Raw genomic sequence first — 17,391 nt, 5'->3', positions numbered from 1 at the left:
GCGAACATGTTCGGTTCGTTTGCAGGCCCTAGTTATGCAGTTGTGGCTAGCTATTGTATTATTTGGAATTAGATTTTTGCTTTATAATTGTTTGAAACTGCGGCTATTCTTTTCACAGATTTGACATCAGATGGGAGGGGAGTTGCATGTATTTGGGCCACAAAGCTGGAGATTTTACGTATACAGATTAATGCAACTAGCTGATAATGCTACTTAAAATCCCAAAGAGTTTCTCGTCCTCCTTCGTGGTTCGAGAGAGCGCACACGGATGATGGATCAAAGGCTTTTGAACTGCCTAGACAGCAATGCACCAATGTGCTGTGAAATGGAGCATTTCCGGTTAGCCATTTTTTCTGAGATTCGACTCTAAAGCCCATCTTACCTTATCTGTGCAGATAATGAAACGAAGAATGTTTTTGGGTGGGAAGAACTTCGAAGGTGAATGGATTCCTTGATAACTGAAATACAAAGCCTTTTTCTCCGACTTTGGCCAGCTTAAAAAAGCCACCACCACCCCCAGGTGATTGTGTTGATTCATTTGGAACATCACCTTGCACGCAGATAAGTATCCAATGTTTCCTTTCAGGTGAGGAATTTCACAATTGTCTACAATTACCATAAACTGCATATTTGAGATTTGACTTTGACATTTGCTAGCCGGTAGAAGAAAAAAGTTGCTGGACAGTAAATTGCAGCCCGTTTTACTTGTTTTGAAAGTAGATTGAGAACAAAATGCTTTATATGCAGAAGCTTTAGAAGTTATCAAGATGTATTATCAGATGGGTTACCATCAGAAATGAGGGAGAGTTGACAAAGATTTATTCAGGGCCTCAGCTCACAGCTGTCAAGAATTTAATTGCAAGTACATAGAACACTACCCAGGCTTTCAGTGCCAGGAGTTTTATTAGAAAAGTATTTGTCTGCAACTTTGTCGGTTGCCAAATTTTGTACTGTGCTCTATATTGTTGGAATAAAAGTTATTTTATCGTATAATGTCGAAATACGATCGGTAGGTGCACAGCATTTGAATTTGTAATAATATCTACAATGAAGACCCTGGTACAAAATGTAATCCATGAGAATCCCAAAACCTCACAACTCCTCGACTTAAAAAAAAAAAAGCATAAGAAAAGAAAACACTATGCAACCCAGCTACTATTTATATGAGAAGATTGAAGTTTTATCCTCCAATGTAAACTATTAAAAAGAAACCCTAGAATACAAGAATTGATGCTTTCAAGTCCTCGCTGGTGTTGTACTCTGAGTCCCTCCAATGAATGTGCCCACCTTCTCTCCCCTAATGGCTTTCGATATGTTGCCCGATTTGTTGAGGTTAAACACTACAACTGCATCAGAGAGACCAAAAACCATTTTCTAAGAAAGTACAAAGAATCAAGAAAATGACATGGTTTGCCTACTAATAATATATATATATATATACACACACAGAGTATCAAAGGCAATAGCACAATATTACTTTCCTTTACTGTTTCGGGGAATGTAGGGAGTGGAGTTAAAACAATTGAATCCACATATGATGTTCATGAGAGGTTCAAGGCTTACCAGGAATGTTGTTTTCTTGGCACAAAGTAATGGCAGTCATGTCCATTACAGACAGTTCCTTTGAAGTTACATCTTGGTAGGTTAAGTTATCAAGTAGTCGTGCATTTTGATTACACCTCGGATCATCGTCATAAACTCCATCCACATTGGTAGCTTTCAGCACCACTTCCGCATTAACTACACATATTATTCAGAAATTCAACATTAGTTTCCGATGTCCCATTTATACTATGAAATTTTATACAAGGAAGAAACGAATTATTAACTATACAAAGAAAATTGATGGCACTTGAATATTTACACAACGCGAAGGAATACTAAGAGGGATTTATGGTTTTGTAACATGTGATAAATAGCATATTAGTATAAGAATCTAAGTCAAAGAAATGGACTCACTCTCTGCACACCGAAGTGCTGCAGCAGTATCGGTTGTGAAGAAGGGATTCCCAGTTCCAGCTGCAAAAATTACAACTCTTCCTTTCTCTAAATGGCGAACAGCTCTTCTTCTAATGTATGGCTCAGCGACTTCTGACATGCGAAATGCAGTCTGAACTCTTGTTGGGATGCCCATGCTCTCCATCGTTGATTGCAAAAAGATCGCGTTCATGACAGTTGCTAACATCCTAAACATCAAAACAAGAAATGCTAAACCATCATATTACAATAAACCATCCTAATCTGTAAAGCTAAAACATAATTGTTACAATAAACCATCCTAATCTGTAAAGACCAGTTCGATAAGATACACAACTAAAAAGTTCAGCTACACGCCAATTTGTATAGCTAAATTTGGAACCTTTTTTCTTTGAGTTGGCTAACCCATGATAGTAATTTAGGTTTTTGATGAGTTCTAAAAAACATTAAATGTTACGAAGTATTTCAAAGATCGAATATTAATAACTATTATCAAACTAAATTTTAACGTGTGAACAAGAAACTAGAGGACACATTAATTGAGATGGGTAAAAGTGAATACTTCTGAAAAGCATAATGTATTGCACAATCAAAACTATCACATTAAATTTTGTTCAAAATGTAGCAACGTAACAACAAGAAATTACCCAATATAATCTGCAGATGAGCGATCAAGACCACTGCTCCCTGCCCAAGAGGCTCCCCGGAAGATATTTCCTCCGCCAACCACAATTGCCACCTGAAGAATTTCTGTATACAAGTCAGTACTGTGCGGAAAAGGAGCAATTTAAACCCATGTCTTAGCTAGAATATGATGGTAACTGCAACGTACTCAAACCACGTTGCAGTTACCTATATAGTTCATTGCGTGAAGAGAACTGACAAATGCAAAATTAGCCTTAAATGACAATAAGGAAAGCATTTCTAGCTGCATTATCTAGCAGCTATGTCACAAAAAAATTTTTCTTCCCTTTCAGAGAGTGTAATGATAAAAGATACCTCAATCCCAAGCCGAGTAACAGATGCAACTTCCTTTGCAATGGCCATAGTGATCTGTAAAAGTATATTTTTTTACAAGCATAGAGGATGTACACTAATAAACGCTAAATTATATCTGCAACAGTATTCCAACCTTTGGATCTATAGTTTGTGTTTGATCGCCTGCAAGTGCCTCCCCGCTTACTTTAAGCAACACCCGTTGCCATTTGTATAATGGTTTGGATGAGCTACTATCATCCATCGTTACACCAAAAGGAGGCATAGACATTGAAGATAATTGTTTTTGCCTGTGAAAAAAGAAGGATGTGAACAAATCGGAAGGAAAATAATTTTCATTTATATACCTACATTGTGATAATGAACAAACTGAAGAGAGCCAATACCCAAAAAAAAAACATAATAGAAGAAATTATCCGTACATAAAATTTGAAATATGACTAAAAATTTCCAGAATAAATATGCATGTCATATCTGACAACGAATGATCGAGGGAAAGGGCATTGCCCAAGGCCAAGGGAATGTCCTGTCACACAAATCATGAAACCTCGAGTCGATTTGACTTTCACTTTAAGAACCATCGCTAAAGCAAAATAAGAATGAAACATTGGTGTATCTGTCATTTTGTAAATGGCTGGACGTAGTCATACACCATATGTTAGACATGAGACATTCTGGAGGGGACCATCTGCCTCTTTAATTTAGAATGTAAACAAAAAACAGAGCGCCATTTTCAAGAATTATTTTACATGACGGTAAAGTAAGGTACATTGTCGTGAAAACAGCACATTGAACTGAAATCGGGTGAGACATGACTTGGTAGGGGACACGAGCTATTCCACAACATATACATTGCTTCCACTAGCTAAGGTCCCTCTTCTCAGAGTGCAAAGCAAGCCATTCAAATTCAATGTCCCACAATATATTTTATTCTGAACAACAATTTTAAAGACATAATCGAAAAAAATATTTTATACTGAGAAAAAAATTAATGATTGAGAGTTCCCAAGTCAGATATTTTTAAAAGTATGTGGGGAATGTTTCTTCACGATCAGAATTCGGTTTGCTTCTCCAATAACATACAACTATTCAATTGTTTGGGGAACAAAGCATTCTAACATATATAACAACTCACTATCACGAAGACTCAGCACCTGCGATACAGAAACACAATTCCAAGAAACACCCAAGCACCATTCAACAATTTACAAACAACCCACCAAACCACTCGCAATTGAGTACACTAATTCACCAACAAAAGCAAACACGAGAGAGAAATATTAGCTAGAAAAGATACAGCAATGAAGGACGAGAATACCTGAAATTCACAGGGTCTGAGTTGGGACTCTTTTCAGAAGAGCAGCATTTGATAACTGTATGATAGCAAGAGCTCTGAAATCCCACAAACACTGGGGCCTTAGGCCTCGAAAAACAGAGTGGCGCCGAAGAGGTAATGGGACGGCAAAAGGAGTTTGAAAGAGCCATTATTCAGAACACAAGAAAAGAGTAACCCTGATTTCAATTCTTCAGCTATCTGTGGACTGTGATTGCTTTTCTGCCGCCTTTTGTGTTTTTCTACTTCAGTTTTGGTTTTTTTGCCCCCTGATAACAAAGGCTAGTTGAATATCTTGGATGAAACGGAGGTTCATGAAAAATATAAAGACAAAAAAGATTGATGGAAACTCAAAATTAATTTTGTCATTTAATTGCCAGTAGGTTTCTGTAACTTATGTATTATAGCCGTCTTCTTTATTTTCAATAAAAAAAAAAAATTTAATTTTTATTGTTATCATATTTTTTTTATGAGCCCACTAAAACTTTCCTACTTCATCAAAAATCGTTATCCTATAAAATGTATGTTGCAGAAAAAAAAACGAAAATGGAGACCTATATGTTTAAAATGGAGACCTATATGTTTAAAAAGACTGGTAGCGCATGTACGTTGCACGTTGGTGATGAACTTAAATACGTTATAAAATAAAAATCATAAGAAAAATCATGCATACATCAAATAGATTTAATAAAAACTCTTCCAAACACGAAAAAGAAACATGAAAATTAGATATGATGATATGATTGTTGAATTTATTGAAGAAAAAAGCAGGAAAATAAAATAAAAAGATGAAAAAGATAATGAAAAATTCGAAAATCATATGGTTGTTTAAAATGATAGATAAGCACTGAAATAATATTTGTTATTGAATTTTATGAGTTATATTTTAAAAATTAAAGGAACTTACATCTGTTATGGTACCACCAGGTTTTCCACCCCGCTCAATGGGAGATACAAGTAACAAAACAACAATTAAAAAGAATTTATTAAAAAATTAATATGAGGAAATTAACGCAAAACCACAATCACGGAATAATTTTACGTTAAAAAAATATTCTTACAAATAATTTGTAACATATTTCAATATCAATAACATGTATGATGCTTATTAGTTCATATTTAAAAATCAACTTGTTATAAAAACTATGTATTTATATGTAAAATAAAAGAAAATATAAGGTAGAAATATTAAATATTCATTAGCAACCATGAATAAATCCACTCATTTTAGTAACCGATTTTAGTAGAAAAAAATATTGATAATTGATAAATTCAATATACATTAATGTCCAAAGTCATTTAAGATGAATAATAAATTATAAAAAAATTAAAAAATTTATTGATTTAATTTTCAAATTTAAATGAACAATGGTATATTAGAAAATTTACAATTAGAAGTCGTATATTTATATGTACGATAGACATTCTTTTTTTAAAAATAAATAATAAAATTATGGAAGATTCTGCAAGACTGCAACACTATCGGCTAGTTTTTTTATTATCGGACTGCACCAATACACACCATATCGATCATTTTGTTTAATTTAGCATGATTCACTAGGAAGATAATTAGGCATGAGGGGACCGTTCACAAAACGATTCCTGAACGATATAGAGAACACATATATAATATAGTATATAACGATATATATATAAATAATAATATATAAACTACTAATATATTAATGTTTAATTAGCATGATCAAAAACAATTATGTGTCCTGTGGTTGCTCAACTCATGGTGGTTATAAATATATATATCGATCATTTTTGTTTAATTTGCATGATTCTAAAATTATGTGTCCGCGTTATATATATATATATATATTTATATATATATATATATATATATATATATATATATATATATATATATATATATATATATATATATATATATGGGTGAAGAAATTTGAAGTACTTCGACGAAATGCTTTTACAAAACCTTTGCAATAGGTGCTCCAAAAAAGTTTTAATTGAAAATAACACAATATCTAGCCTAACATCCTAAGATTCTTTGGCTATAATCGAAGTGTCAAATTACAATTAAATGACGAATGTTAAAACAATTATTATTCTTATCCCAGTGTATATATCTTTCAAAATTATTAACCTGAAAAATCTAAGGGCTCAAGTTCTTCTGCAGCAAGGCTTAATGATACAGCAGTCAATTCCCTGCACTGAAAAATGAACAATATCATCTTCAATATGTCTTTGAGCAACACTAGTTCTAGCACCTGATGACCATGCCAAAAATAGCATATCTGTGACTTCTTGAGAGAACCCATTGCGACTAAGATCTAACAGTTGCAAACTAGAAGCCATCTTAATAGAAGCCCCAAGTTTTTGGAAGAGCTGGTTTCCCGAAAGGCGAGCTCTATCTTGGGACAAGCATGCATGACTTTCATCCACACCAGGTAATGTAGTTTCTATTCCTACTTGCTCATCATCTTCACTGTCAGCGACTTCAAGCTGGTTATCTATTGTGTCTAGGACACATGTTTCTTGGGGTAAGACCTCGATTTTTTCAGGTGCAGGAGGGTGTGCTGATACTTTTGTTGGTTCAATGAAGTCTGTTAGAGAATGGATTTCCCGTGTGCTAACATTTTTGGTCAGGTTGAGCTCTTCAAGGGAGCAATTCTCTGACAGAGCTTGTAGTATGTGAAGGAGACCAAATAAGCTGAGTTCACAGTTGCTGATTGCCAAAACTCTTAAACAACATTGTGGGTTGCTAAGGAAAGAAGCCAATGCATCACCACCCTGCATTTATTCTTTGATTTAGCTTCATGAAAACGAATATCTTAGAAGTGTGATATAACCCATATGACTAACAAAAACTACAGTACAATTTGGATAAAAAATTGTCATCTCACCTAATGATTATAAAACTTTCCTGGATTTGCATCATCACAAATTAGGTTATCAAAAGGATCCCTTATTGTAGAGCACCTCAAATATCTAAGAAGTAACTTTTAACTTGAAATTTCAAGAATTGCACGAGTCTAACCTCAAGGTTTACATTCAGAACACAACTCTCAAAATTTTAAGCTATGTTAACAGAGAAGTTACGAAGAAATTCTCCAACAGCATAAATTTTAAAGAAATGGCTCTACAAGGGAACACACTTAAAAGAAAAAACAAACCTCTTTCTTGATTGGATTTCCACTGATATTCAGCTCCAGGATACTACAAATCAAAGATACTTCATTGCAGAGATCAATGATACTGCTGCATGTAAGTTCGCAAAATGAAATGTCAAGCCTGACCAATTCCTGGGTGTCTTTAGGTAGTGACTCAATCAACCGTTTTGTGGCATCCTGAAAGCCATCCTTGCATATGGTGAGATTAATCCAAAAGGTCATTTGCATGTAAAAAAAGCTTCAGACATTAAAATTGGATATACACAAGATCGATGAAGGCATAATTTTCCCAAGAGATCAAGTTTCGGTTGATTTAGCACAATAAAAACACTAATAATAGAAATTTTTAACTAAGTTTGGCTAGTAAGGCATAAATATGTGATCAATCGATAGCCATTATGAGCAAATAGATAACTTACGGTTCCAATATTAGTATGTCCCAGCATCAATCCTGACAAACAACGTTTCTTGGCAAATTGACAAAGGCTGTCTACCATAGGCTTGCTTAGCTTTATACCATTCAGATTGAGCTCGTGAAATCTGTTACAAATAATACAACAATTTTTAATCCAACAATATTTTTCATATCAAACAATTGATGAGTAATGGAAAAGTAGGAAGAAAACTAAACAATAATAGACCTTTCTAAAGTGGCAAGCTTGAGCAAGAGACAACTTATTGCATTTCTAGAAACAGGGCGATTGTATCCTGTTAAACAAAAAGGGCAAGTGAATTTGTTACCCAGACGAAAAGGATCATAAAGATGATATTTTCTACTTTCTCAAGACAGATATACCTAAACAAAGTTGTGCAAGCATTGATCCAGTATCCAATGAATCAGCAAGCCTTTGAATGGTGAGCGATGTGATAGAACAGTTCTCTATATCCAGACTATACAGAGCTGCGAAACAAAGAGCTAGTCAAGAGTCTTACCACACAAACTTGTGGAGCTTCCTTTTGTTGATGATGTCCAGTTCAACAGACAACCCATTCAAACTCCGTATGAGGTCTTAACCAAGCGACTGAAAGAAACCAACTTTTTACAAGGTTTTTTACCTTTGCAGTTTTTAAGGATGGTTGAAAGGTAAGAGGCACATGAATCAGTCAAACAGTTTCCCGAGAGATTGAGAACTTCCAATCGAGTAAATAGAACAGGGCATTCACAAATCTGTGAAGGGGAGCAGAAAATGTTAGCTAAACATCCAGATATATTATGCCCATCTGGCACAGTTGCGAAGTTGTGACGAGGAAAAATCGTAACGGCACTAAGTTCAACATCTACTAATGAACATGATGTTACTTAAGGTATTGGTTCAAATCAGAACCAAATGAACCGTTAGGAAACGAAACGGAAACACAAACCGACCAATCTATAGAACATACAATTATGGTTCTGCCTTTTTTGGACTGGGACTTCAGTTCCTGAGTCATGGTTAGTGCAACCTTTCCAAATGTCCCTCATTTGGCATTTCTTTCTTACAATGCAGTAAATATCTGTTTAAAAGTTCAGATTCTTAGAACTTTAAAAAAAAAGGAAACAGCTCTCATTTGTTTTTTGCCGTTTCTTTTGTTGATTCTTATTCTTTTTTGTCGATAAGATACTTTTAGGTCTACAAGAAATTTTAAATTAGAAATCAACGCCTATTTTATTATAGCAAAATTTAATAATGCTAATCTTCCACCAGTAATAATTTGAAAAAATAATGAAAATAAAAACTCGGACAAAGAATGATCAATCACAGTTACAAACACAAGAGTTAATATTAGTGCACAACCTCGTGACAGGCTTCAATCGCAACATAGATTGAACATAGCTACATCTCATTTATTTTAAAATATGGATCATTTGTTTTAATTTTGACAGGGTCTAAAATTGGATACAAATAACATATTTTGTGTTTCAGGATATGAAATAATCAATAATGGAAGGATATTCAAATTAATAACGCTCATATCACTATTTCTACACGTACAGTGTATTTCCACCATCAGAGCCATAACAGAAAGAAAGAGAAGAATATAGAAGAACCATTATAGGCCCATGCATCCACGTGTAGTCAAACTCATCAAGATACAACACTTGTAGAAGCAAATTGAACAACTAAAAAAATGAAAATTTAAAACCAACAATAACCAAACCTGGAATAAAGCAGTTGGCCCAAGTTGATTACAGTGCAAATTTAGAACCAGACCACCGTAACTTTGTCCCGATGACATAAATACTTGCTTAAGTTTCTCAGCTGTTCCATTTCCTGAGCAATTAAAAAATGAAAGGAATATTTTTTGTTAAAAGTGAAAAAAGTGAAGAATCACTTATTCAACAAGTATGGAACGCTGCAAAAATACACCTGAAAAAGTTTGTAACAAGAGAAACACGACAAAACAAACTACAGCACAAAAATTACCTAATAGATTGTGAGAAAGGTCCAAGACGGCGAAGGTTTTGTGTAGTTGCAAGGCATTTATTAATGGTGCTACTGACACATCTTGCAATTCACAATCAGACACAACAATCACGTCGTCTGACGCCTGCGAAAGTTCGTCGAGAAAATAAAAGGTTATTCCTTGACCCTTTAGCTTTTAAGATCACAAAATCTGAGGAAATCATTTCAAATAGCAGTCTGTGACCGACGTCGAATTTTAAAACTTGCCTGTAAGTTGTACAGTTTTTTGACGACTTTTAAATTTGGTGGCACAGATAGTTCATCACAGCAGTCTACATACAGTTTCATCACACGCTTAGGCACCATCACTGTTAAAGGAAAATAAAATCATCTCTGAATGTCCATAATTTTAAATCTTCCTACAAATGACAAAATTGTCAGTGGCTTTCAAAAAAACGACTTTATCATAATATACTTACCATTGTAATTTTATTGAACTATCCATCACTACCATTGTAATTTTATTGAACTATCCATCACTAAAGCAAATGTATACATTCCCCCAAACCTATCTTAAATTGTATGCAGCATTTTTGAATAACCATCATGCAGGATGGATTTAAGCTGATGTGGTATCAGCCACAATTCTTTTTCCAATGTCGCATTTCTGTAGTTTGTGTCCGTATCCAATATGCATTGGCCTTAACCCAACTTCAAACAACAAAATTGAACAAATAGTGTGCGAGAATAAACAGGCCAAAAACTATACCAGCAACAGAAACCTCCATCAAGCCATTTCCTGATGCATTGTCTCTTAAAGTAAGAAGCGTTTCCACAGATTCAAGAATTCTCCCCTTGTACTCAACATGCTGAATGACTGGCACTAATCCTGTGGACATGCAGCAACAATTATTACCGGTCAATAATCCATGCTTTTAGCCTAAAATGAGTTCCAACAGATTCAGCAGTCGAAGTCATGTTTCTGCACCCTGACTGGAAAAGGTTAGTGGAACACTGCTGAAAATAGTTGGAAAATAGACATGAGCCTTCTTTGTTTTTGCACCTAGACCTATAAGGTGGGTCTTAACTCTTAAATAGTATAATATCTTGAGTTTCTTGACCATTATCATTAATATAAAAAAAATGATCCAAAAACCTCATCATTGGATGGATTTCATAAAATATTATTGGATAACAAGCAAAAATACCAACACCCAACAAAAATCTCAAACCCTACTGCCATGGTTAAAAGCAAAACATTGTGCACTTCGAATATTAAGAGTTTTCCGCTGATAAAAGATTTTATAAAGTGCTTTTGATTGTACCTCAACCTTCATGACATATTAAGTTAACAACTCAAAGATCATCGGAAGAAGCATTCGACGACCATAATCAAGTGGGAAATCAACATTAGATGCTTCGAAGTACGAGATGAAAAGAGGGGTTTGTTTAAAGACTATGAAAATCATGTGCATAAGAAATCGTGATTTTCATTTCAAGTTCAAGCAAGCTCTTGGTCAATCAGATAATGTGTAAGCGAGGCTATAAGTAAAAATACCAAAAAAATTCAGAACTTAAACACGTTGAAGTTTGCCTCTAAATTTAGCTGGTAGACAATTATTCAAATTTACGAATGGCAAAAAAGTAGCCACTAATGTCATGAAACCTGTAACAATATTAATTAACCATTTAGACATTCTTAAACCATTTTCAAGCAATGGGAAAGACACATAGTGGGTAATAAAATACTTCATGACCAGTGGATTCCGCTGTACCACAAAACTGATCTTCGGGATAACACGAACATCTGACTGTCAGCCTAATCACCACCTCATTAAATAATCACAAAATTAAGTTACCTAAAGAATGACTGAGGATCACAGTTTACCTGTTGACCTTCTCTCTTTGGAGAGTTGTAAATAGTACAAGCATGCCAATTCAACCTTCAGTTGTTCCATGCTGAGCTTACCACCAAAATTCCACAAATCTCGGTCCATACGTAGCAATTCATCTTCGATTTTGAACACGATATGTTGCTGCAATAAAGAAGTTCAGTACCATGATTTGTAAATAGTATGTTCATGAAAACAAATGAAACCCAACTATAATACAAAACTTATCCAAGGAGACCAACCATCAACTGATAACAAGGAAAGACAAAGTTCTCCGTCATTCAGGTAATGCACTGCCTCATGGTCTTGACAAATTATTAGAAACTGTTCTTTCAAGGAAAAAGTGATTATATCTATTATTTGACTATGTGCATTTCCACTTCAATTCAGGTGTATGGACTTCTATCATTTAAAGTGGCACAAGAGTGTATGTGAGCTGTAACTACATATTTACAGCAGAAAGATTGACAAATGGATCATAGTCGCAAAGTTTTTTTTCTTTTAAAATTTACTCACACAAGTTTCATCACAGCAAGAATGCACATTGGCAGTGGAAATTTCATTGTGGAGAAAGTTACAGGAGCCAATAGCTGCACGTGCTCCTGCAAGTCCAAAATCCTTGCCATCCTGTACACCTAATGTAGAACTCCTAGATTTGGAGGAACAAGTACTTGTCTCAAGGTCAAGAGGACAAGCACCGAGAGTACATCTTGAGACAACGGGTGAAACATTCTACAAAACAGCAAAACTAGAAAGTTAGCTTTGATTGGCATGGAAAATAAACATGATGAACAAGGTTACAAAGTGCTATTACCTGAACTTCGTAAACAGGACTGCTGGCAATTCTTTTCATATCTGCAACAGTATAAAATTGTTTCAATTTTGTTTCCTCGTTAAAAAACATTGAGAAAAATGAAAAACCCATTGGTAGCTTACATTCATCAGAAGTCGCAATTCTTTCAGCAGGACCCTTGTTAAATAATTTTTCAGGACGACTGACCTCGTCATCTACATGTTCATCATCAGAAATGATTACACGGACACGTTTACGACTAACTGTTGGACTACCAGTGGATTTGGATATGCTGCGTGTTGTGGAGCCTTGTGGAGCGTTAGGTGCCACTCCACAAGCAGTTTTTTTCTTGTGTAACTTTTTACGAGATTGAAGTAGGGATCTCAAAGTTATGTCCTCGATCACCTCATCAGCAGAGTTGTTAGCTTTCGATTTAGAGGAATTCCTTGAGCTTAGGTTTGGAGAAAAGCTACCATCAGACTTATCGTCTGTTGATAGATTATCCATCTCGGTTTTAGTTTCAGAACAATGGTTTCCTAGCAAATCTTCATCATCAAGTTCTGCATTAGTTGGTTGCTTTAATTCATCAATCAACAATTTGGTCCTCCTGAAAAGTTATTTGAAGCTATTGAATGCACAAATTTTAGTAATTTAAAAGAAAGATTTATTACTCATCAAAGCCAAAAAAATTCATAGAGGATATTTGGAATCATCTAAATGGTTATCCTCAACTTCTTTTTCCAGCAATGATTTATTTCCAAGCCAAATGTTCAAAACTGTAATGCTACAAGGAAAGGAAGAAAGGGAGCAGCGAGCAAACTCAACGCAATGGATTTTGCCAGCAAATAACTGAATTTTCGGCTGTTCGATCAAGTAAATGAAACTCAATGGAATTCATAACTTTTGCAATCTTTTTTGCCCTTCTCTTTTTTATTGTCTGAATAGTCAGGAGCTAAGACCATTCCAATGCCCCCTTTCGCCATGCATAAACTAGAGCAAACATATGATAACAGATTTTAAATTGTAACCAGGCGTCGCCCAGTGGTTCTATACCCGATTCATAACTAGAAAGTTTCTCCGGCGAATCCGCTAATGAAGGTTACAGATTCATAGCAAAAATCCTTCCTTTGCACAAATGGTCCTCCAATATTCTAAGACAAGTACACTGCACCCCACTAATAAAACACTCAATTTTTCCGCACCTGGTATGGATCATGGATTTGTGAGATGTCACAGAGTGAGCCAATTATGGATTAAGTAAAAATGTGATTTACCTTGCTTCTTCTGTATCATCTAAGCGAATCATGTAGATATAATGCATATTTTGTAGAGCATACAGCTGCAAGGAAGACAATTTTGCATCAACAGCGATCCTGCAGTCAAGAACTATTGTCAGCAAATATAAATTTGTTTTGAAAAGAAAAAAGAAAGAACCAAAGAAATCTCCAGCAACTTGTCTATAACAACAAAAAAATTTATAATGAATAGTGGCAAGTAAAAACATTTAACTATTCTTTGTCCAAGTGAAAAGAAATAAAATAACTCCGCCATGGCCGGTCCCAGGCCCGGGTAAAGGAAGAGGGTGCTTGCGTTAGGTTATCAGCCAGCATAAAACCTTGGAAATTTTTTATGCTTGGACCCATTAAAGAGGATCTACGACCCCGTCTAGTGGGATAAAGGCATGTGATTGATTGATATATGATGTGAAATGAAATAAATCTCTTTTTCATTAGCACCATGAAAAGAGATAAGCATGCAAGATTGCAGAGGCTCAGAGGCAGAATGTCTGGAAAGAAAATCCATAATTATGACAACATAAAAGGGTAAATAGAGAATGGGAGTGATCGAAGTGGAAGAGAGGGAGAGTTGGGATATAAGAAGAATATAGGTACACAAGTACCTAGTATTTGAGACTACAAAGAAACCAGAAAACCAATTAAAAACCACAATTATCAAAATAAAAGTAAATGTCTTCTGAATCAATATATTATTAAATAAGTCCCAATAGGTGATGCGCTTGAGTATTGAGCATGAGGAAGATTATAGTGATACTTGCCTGTATCCCTCCTTAAAAGCATCAAGAGCACCTGCCCAATCAGCATTGGAATCCAAAGTATTTCCCATGTTAATCTTGGTCATCGCTTGCCCCTGAAATCACTTTGGTAATAACATAAGAATCCATAAGACTGACAATGGAGAATTACGATAATTTCGCAATCAAAAGATTCTGTTTTTGAGACACTGATAACATTTCAACCATGGAAATCAGTATATCATTCAGTGACAAGTACATGATTCTGAGAAAATTAACATGATAATCATGCTTTGGAAAATTTCCCTCCGAAACGATTGTAAAATTCAGGACGGGTGATAAAATAAATTACCTCTAAGTTGCCAATCGACCTATAGGCATCCCAACCTTTTCTGAACCATTTAAGCGCTTTGTTGTGTTTCCGAAGGAGCTGGTATGACTCTCCAATGACTGAAAATGAATCACTGAGCTTCTCTGTGTCACAAAGTTCACTTGCTATTTGCTTCTTCTTTTTCCCATATTCACGAAGCTAAGTTAAAAAAACATGAATTATAACAATTGAAATGACAATAACTGGATAGAGAGGGCAAAAGATCAAATAGATCATCCCCTAAACTTAATTTTGAAAAAAATTACACACGTTGACATCCTGATTAACACGAGCTAATAAATATTTTTGTTGCCTCCAATCAATTCTTCATGTGCTAGAAACAAAAGTGTCATCCAAATAGATTCTTGGTCAAGTGTGACATGGTAAAATCACTTTTCTGTCAAAGAAAAAATCAGTTGCCAAGGAAAGAAAATAAAGTCAGAACTATAATAGGAAATATATACCTTTGGCCATGAAATGATCATCCTTGCTTTCTCAACAAGGATATCAATAGACGAATTCTGTTTCAGCAACCACTTCCTTTCATCTTCTGTGCCTCTAGACATTCTAGTGTATCTTTCGAATTTTTTGAGAGTCTGCTCTTCTTTCTTTAAGTCATCGATCACTTTTACTGCCTCTCTTACAATCTCAATATTTCCATCAATTTGATCAACTAGTGCATCTTCATCTTCCAGTGATTTGGCAAGGTCAAGTGCTTTTTGATAAAAAGAAATAGCTTCATCGTATTTTTGATTTCTATAATGCAGCTCGCCAAGATTAATATAGCCTTTAGCCTCCCCTTGACGGTGCCCAATTTGCCTACATATCATCACGTCCTTTTTTATGTGCTCTAGGGCTCTTTGCCATCTCCTCAGCTCCAAGTAAACATTTCCCAGGTTATGATGGAGCCTACTGCGTGTATCATCATCTTCAACCACCTCTTCTTCGTCGCATATTTCTAATCCTCTTGAAAGAATCTTCTCTGCTTCACCCAAGTTCTCAAGATCTAACTCAAGCATTCCGAGGTTATTATGGGCATCAATATATTCCTTTATGAAAGAAAATCTCTCAGTAGGCGGATTCTCCTTAAGAGTTCTGGCAAGTTTCATAGCAGATTTGAAATACTTTTTGGCACTACGAACTGAGTAATGGTCATCCTCTGACTTTAAAAACATTTCATGGTATGTTCGCCCAAGCTGGGTGCTAGCTCTTTGCTGCTCGATAAGGTCGTTTGCATCATTGGCAAGTTCTAAATGTTTTTTCTGCCATGTATTAAGTATTAACAGAATAAAGTTAGCAGGAAAAGTAGAGCTCAGGAACAACTGTAGACTGTTTGGGTGTCCTGTAAGTGAAAAAAAAACGGTTTTGGAAGTTCGGAGCTAAAGCAAAGTAGAAGAATGCGTACAATGAAAAAGTGTCGCAATTGGTAAAAGGCTTGCTGGTACTCGACACAAAACTTTAAGAATCGGACGTGTGTGCATGCTTTATAGATCACCAGCCTACATTAACAGCTTTCGCACATCTATCAGTATTTGGGTATGCACTGTAACCCAGTTTGTAGTATGAACTTAAATCCCACGAGAGATCGTGAGTGAAGGAAAGGCAGAATCCAAAAAACAAAATCCCAGCTTAAGCAGACCATATCAGTCCATCAAGAATCCATAAGATTTGCGCATATCTTCAATCCAACGAAGCAAAACAGCATGAAAATGCATACAAACACAAGGATTAACATGAAAATGGGAAATCCCCTTGACATACCTGATACACAAGGGCATCGTTGTAGTGATGGAGGCGGAGGTAGAGTTCGCCGAGGGACTGACACGTGGGTAGCAGCTGCTTTTGCGTCAAGTGCTTGAGGGAGACCTCATAGTCTTTTCGCAGCCACCGGAGAGCCTCAACGTACTCGCCGCGGTTCTTCAGTATGTCCCCGATCACGTTTGCCCAACGGGCCTCCTCCTGGTGGTTGCCCTCGGCCACCGCGCTCTTGTAAGCGTTCTTCGCCGCCTGGAGCTGCTGCTGGTTACTTGCCGCCGCATCTTTTGGACGCATTTTTTTAGGGTTTTTGATCGGAGAAACGATGATATAATCAGTCTCGGGAGTGTGTGAGCGTGGGGTGTGAATGATGTTGGGTGTGGCGGGTATTCCTTATAATCTTGAAAATTTGTGAATCGATTTTCCCGCTCGACGCGAGTAATAATCATCTTATCTTAATTTTAAAATATCAGTTTGGTTGAGTGGATTAAATAAGGATAGATTAATAATCAAATATTTAATCTTTAAAATTTTAAGTTGTTTTAATAATAATTTTGACCCGGTTTAAGATCTAATTTTATGGATAACTATTTGATTAATAAAATTACCGAGTCGAAATGATTATTAAAACAACTTAAAATTTTAACGATAAATATTTGACTATTAATCTATCCTTATGTAATCCATTCAACCAACACACAGTAAAGTTATAGATTTTT

The 17,391-nt window shown here is 35.5% G+C and overlaps 2 protein-coding genes across 2 annotated transcripts; both read right to left on the bottom strand.

The window, feature by feature from the left end:
• Nucleotides 1-1,020: 1,020 nt before the first annotated feature.
• On the bottom strand, nucleotides 1,021-4,631 carry LOC140826391 (uridylate kinase PUMPKIN, chloroplastic). The gene is made up of 7 exons (XM_073188656.1): nucleotides 4,292-4,631; nucleotides 3,110-3,263; nucleotides 2,977-3,030; nucleotides 2,625-2,716; nucleotides 1,960-2,186; nucleotides 1,564-1,740; nucleotides 1,021-1,346 (listed from the first exon to the last, which is right to left on the bottom strand). The coding sequence occupies exons 1-7, from the start codon at nucleotides 4,456-4,458 to the stop codon at nucleotides 1,237-1,239; spliced, it is 981 nt and encodes a 326-aa protein (XP_073044757.1). The 5' UTR covers nucleotides 4,459-4,631; the 3' UTR covers nucleotides 1,021-1,236.
• A 1,575-nt stretch (nucleotides 4,632-6,206) lies between these two features.
• Nucleotides 6,207-17,092, bottom strand: LOC140826389 (protein TONSOKU). The gene is made up of 19 exons (XM_073188654.1): nucleotides 16,679-17,092; nucleotides 15,382-16,179; nucleotides 14,900-15,076; nucleotides 14,572-14,663; nucleotides 13,790-13,888; nucleotides 12,659-13,122; nucleotides 12,537-12,577; nucleotides 12,239-12,454; nucleotides 11,719-11,866; nucleotides 10,600-10,719; nucleotides 10,098-10,198; nucleotides 9,852-9,975; nucleotides 9,586-9,698; nucleotides 8,503-8,614; nucleotides 8,243-8,347; nucleotides 8,088-8,154; nucleotides 7,866-7,986; nucleotides 7,450-7,623; nucleotides 6,207-7,066 (listed from the first exon to the last, which is right to left on the bottom strand). The coding sequence occupies exons 1-19, from the start codon at nucleotides 16,967-16,969 to the stop codon at nucleotides 6,437-6,439; spliced, it is 3,993 nt and encodes a 1,330-aa protein (XP_073044755.1). The 5' UTR covers nucleotides 16,970-17,092; the 3' UTR covers nucleotides 6,207-6,436.
• Nucleotides 17,093-17,391: the final 299 nt, after the last annotated feature.

The sequence above is a fragment of the Primulina eburnea genome, chromosome 3 (assembly GCF_022965805.1).
Source record: "Primulina eburnea isolate SZY01 chromosome 3, ASM2296580v1, whole genome shotgun sequence".
In the NCBI taxonomy this organism is placed as follows: Eukaryota; Viridiplantae; Streptophyta; class Magnoliopsida; order Lamiales; family Gesneriaceae; genus Primulina; species Primulina eburnea.
Note: the sequence above shows the minus strand (reverse complement) of the source record. Positions and strands in the feature narration are given on the sequence as shown.

Bases quoted from the DNA above. Each gene is read 5' to 3' on its own strand.
- LOC140826391 (XM_073188656.1), bottom strand. From the start codon at position 4,458: ATGGCTCTTTCAAACTCCTTTTGCCGTCCCATTACCTCTTCGGCGCCA. The intron at 3,031-3,109 runs GTTGGAATACTG...ATACTTTTACAG, and splicing joins CACAAACTATAGATCCAAAG to ATCACTATGGCCATTGCAAA. The intron at 2,717-2,976 runs GTATCTTTTATC...GAAATTCTTCAG, and splicing joins TTACTCGGCTTGGGATTGAG to GTGGCAATTGTGGTTGGCGG.
- LOC140826389 (XM_073188654.1), bottom strand. From the start codon at position 16,969: ATGCGTCCAAAAGATGCGGCGGCAAGTAACCAGCAGCAGCTCCAGGCG. The intron at 9,699-9,851 runs GTAATTTTTGTG...TTAATTGCTCAG, and splicing joins CCTTTCTCACAATCTATTAG to GAAATGGAACAGCTGAGAAA. The intron at 7,624-7,865 runs GTAAGTTATCTA...GATGGCTTTCAG, and splicing joins GACATACTAATATTGGAACC to GATGCCACAAAACGGTTGAT.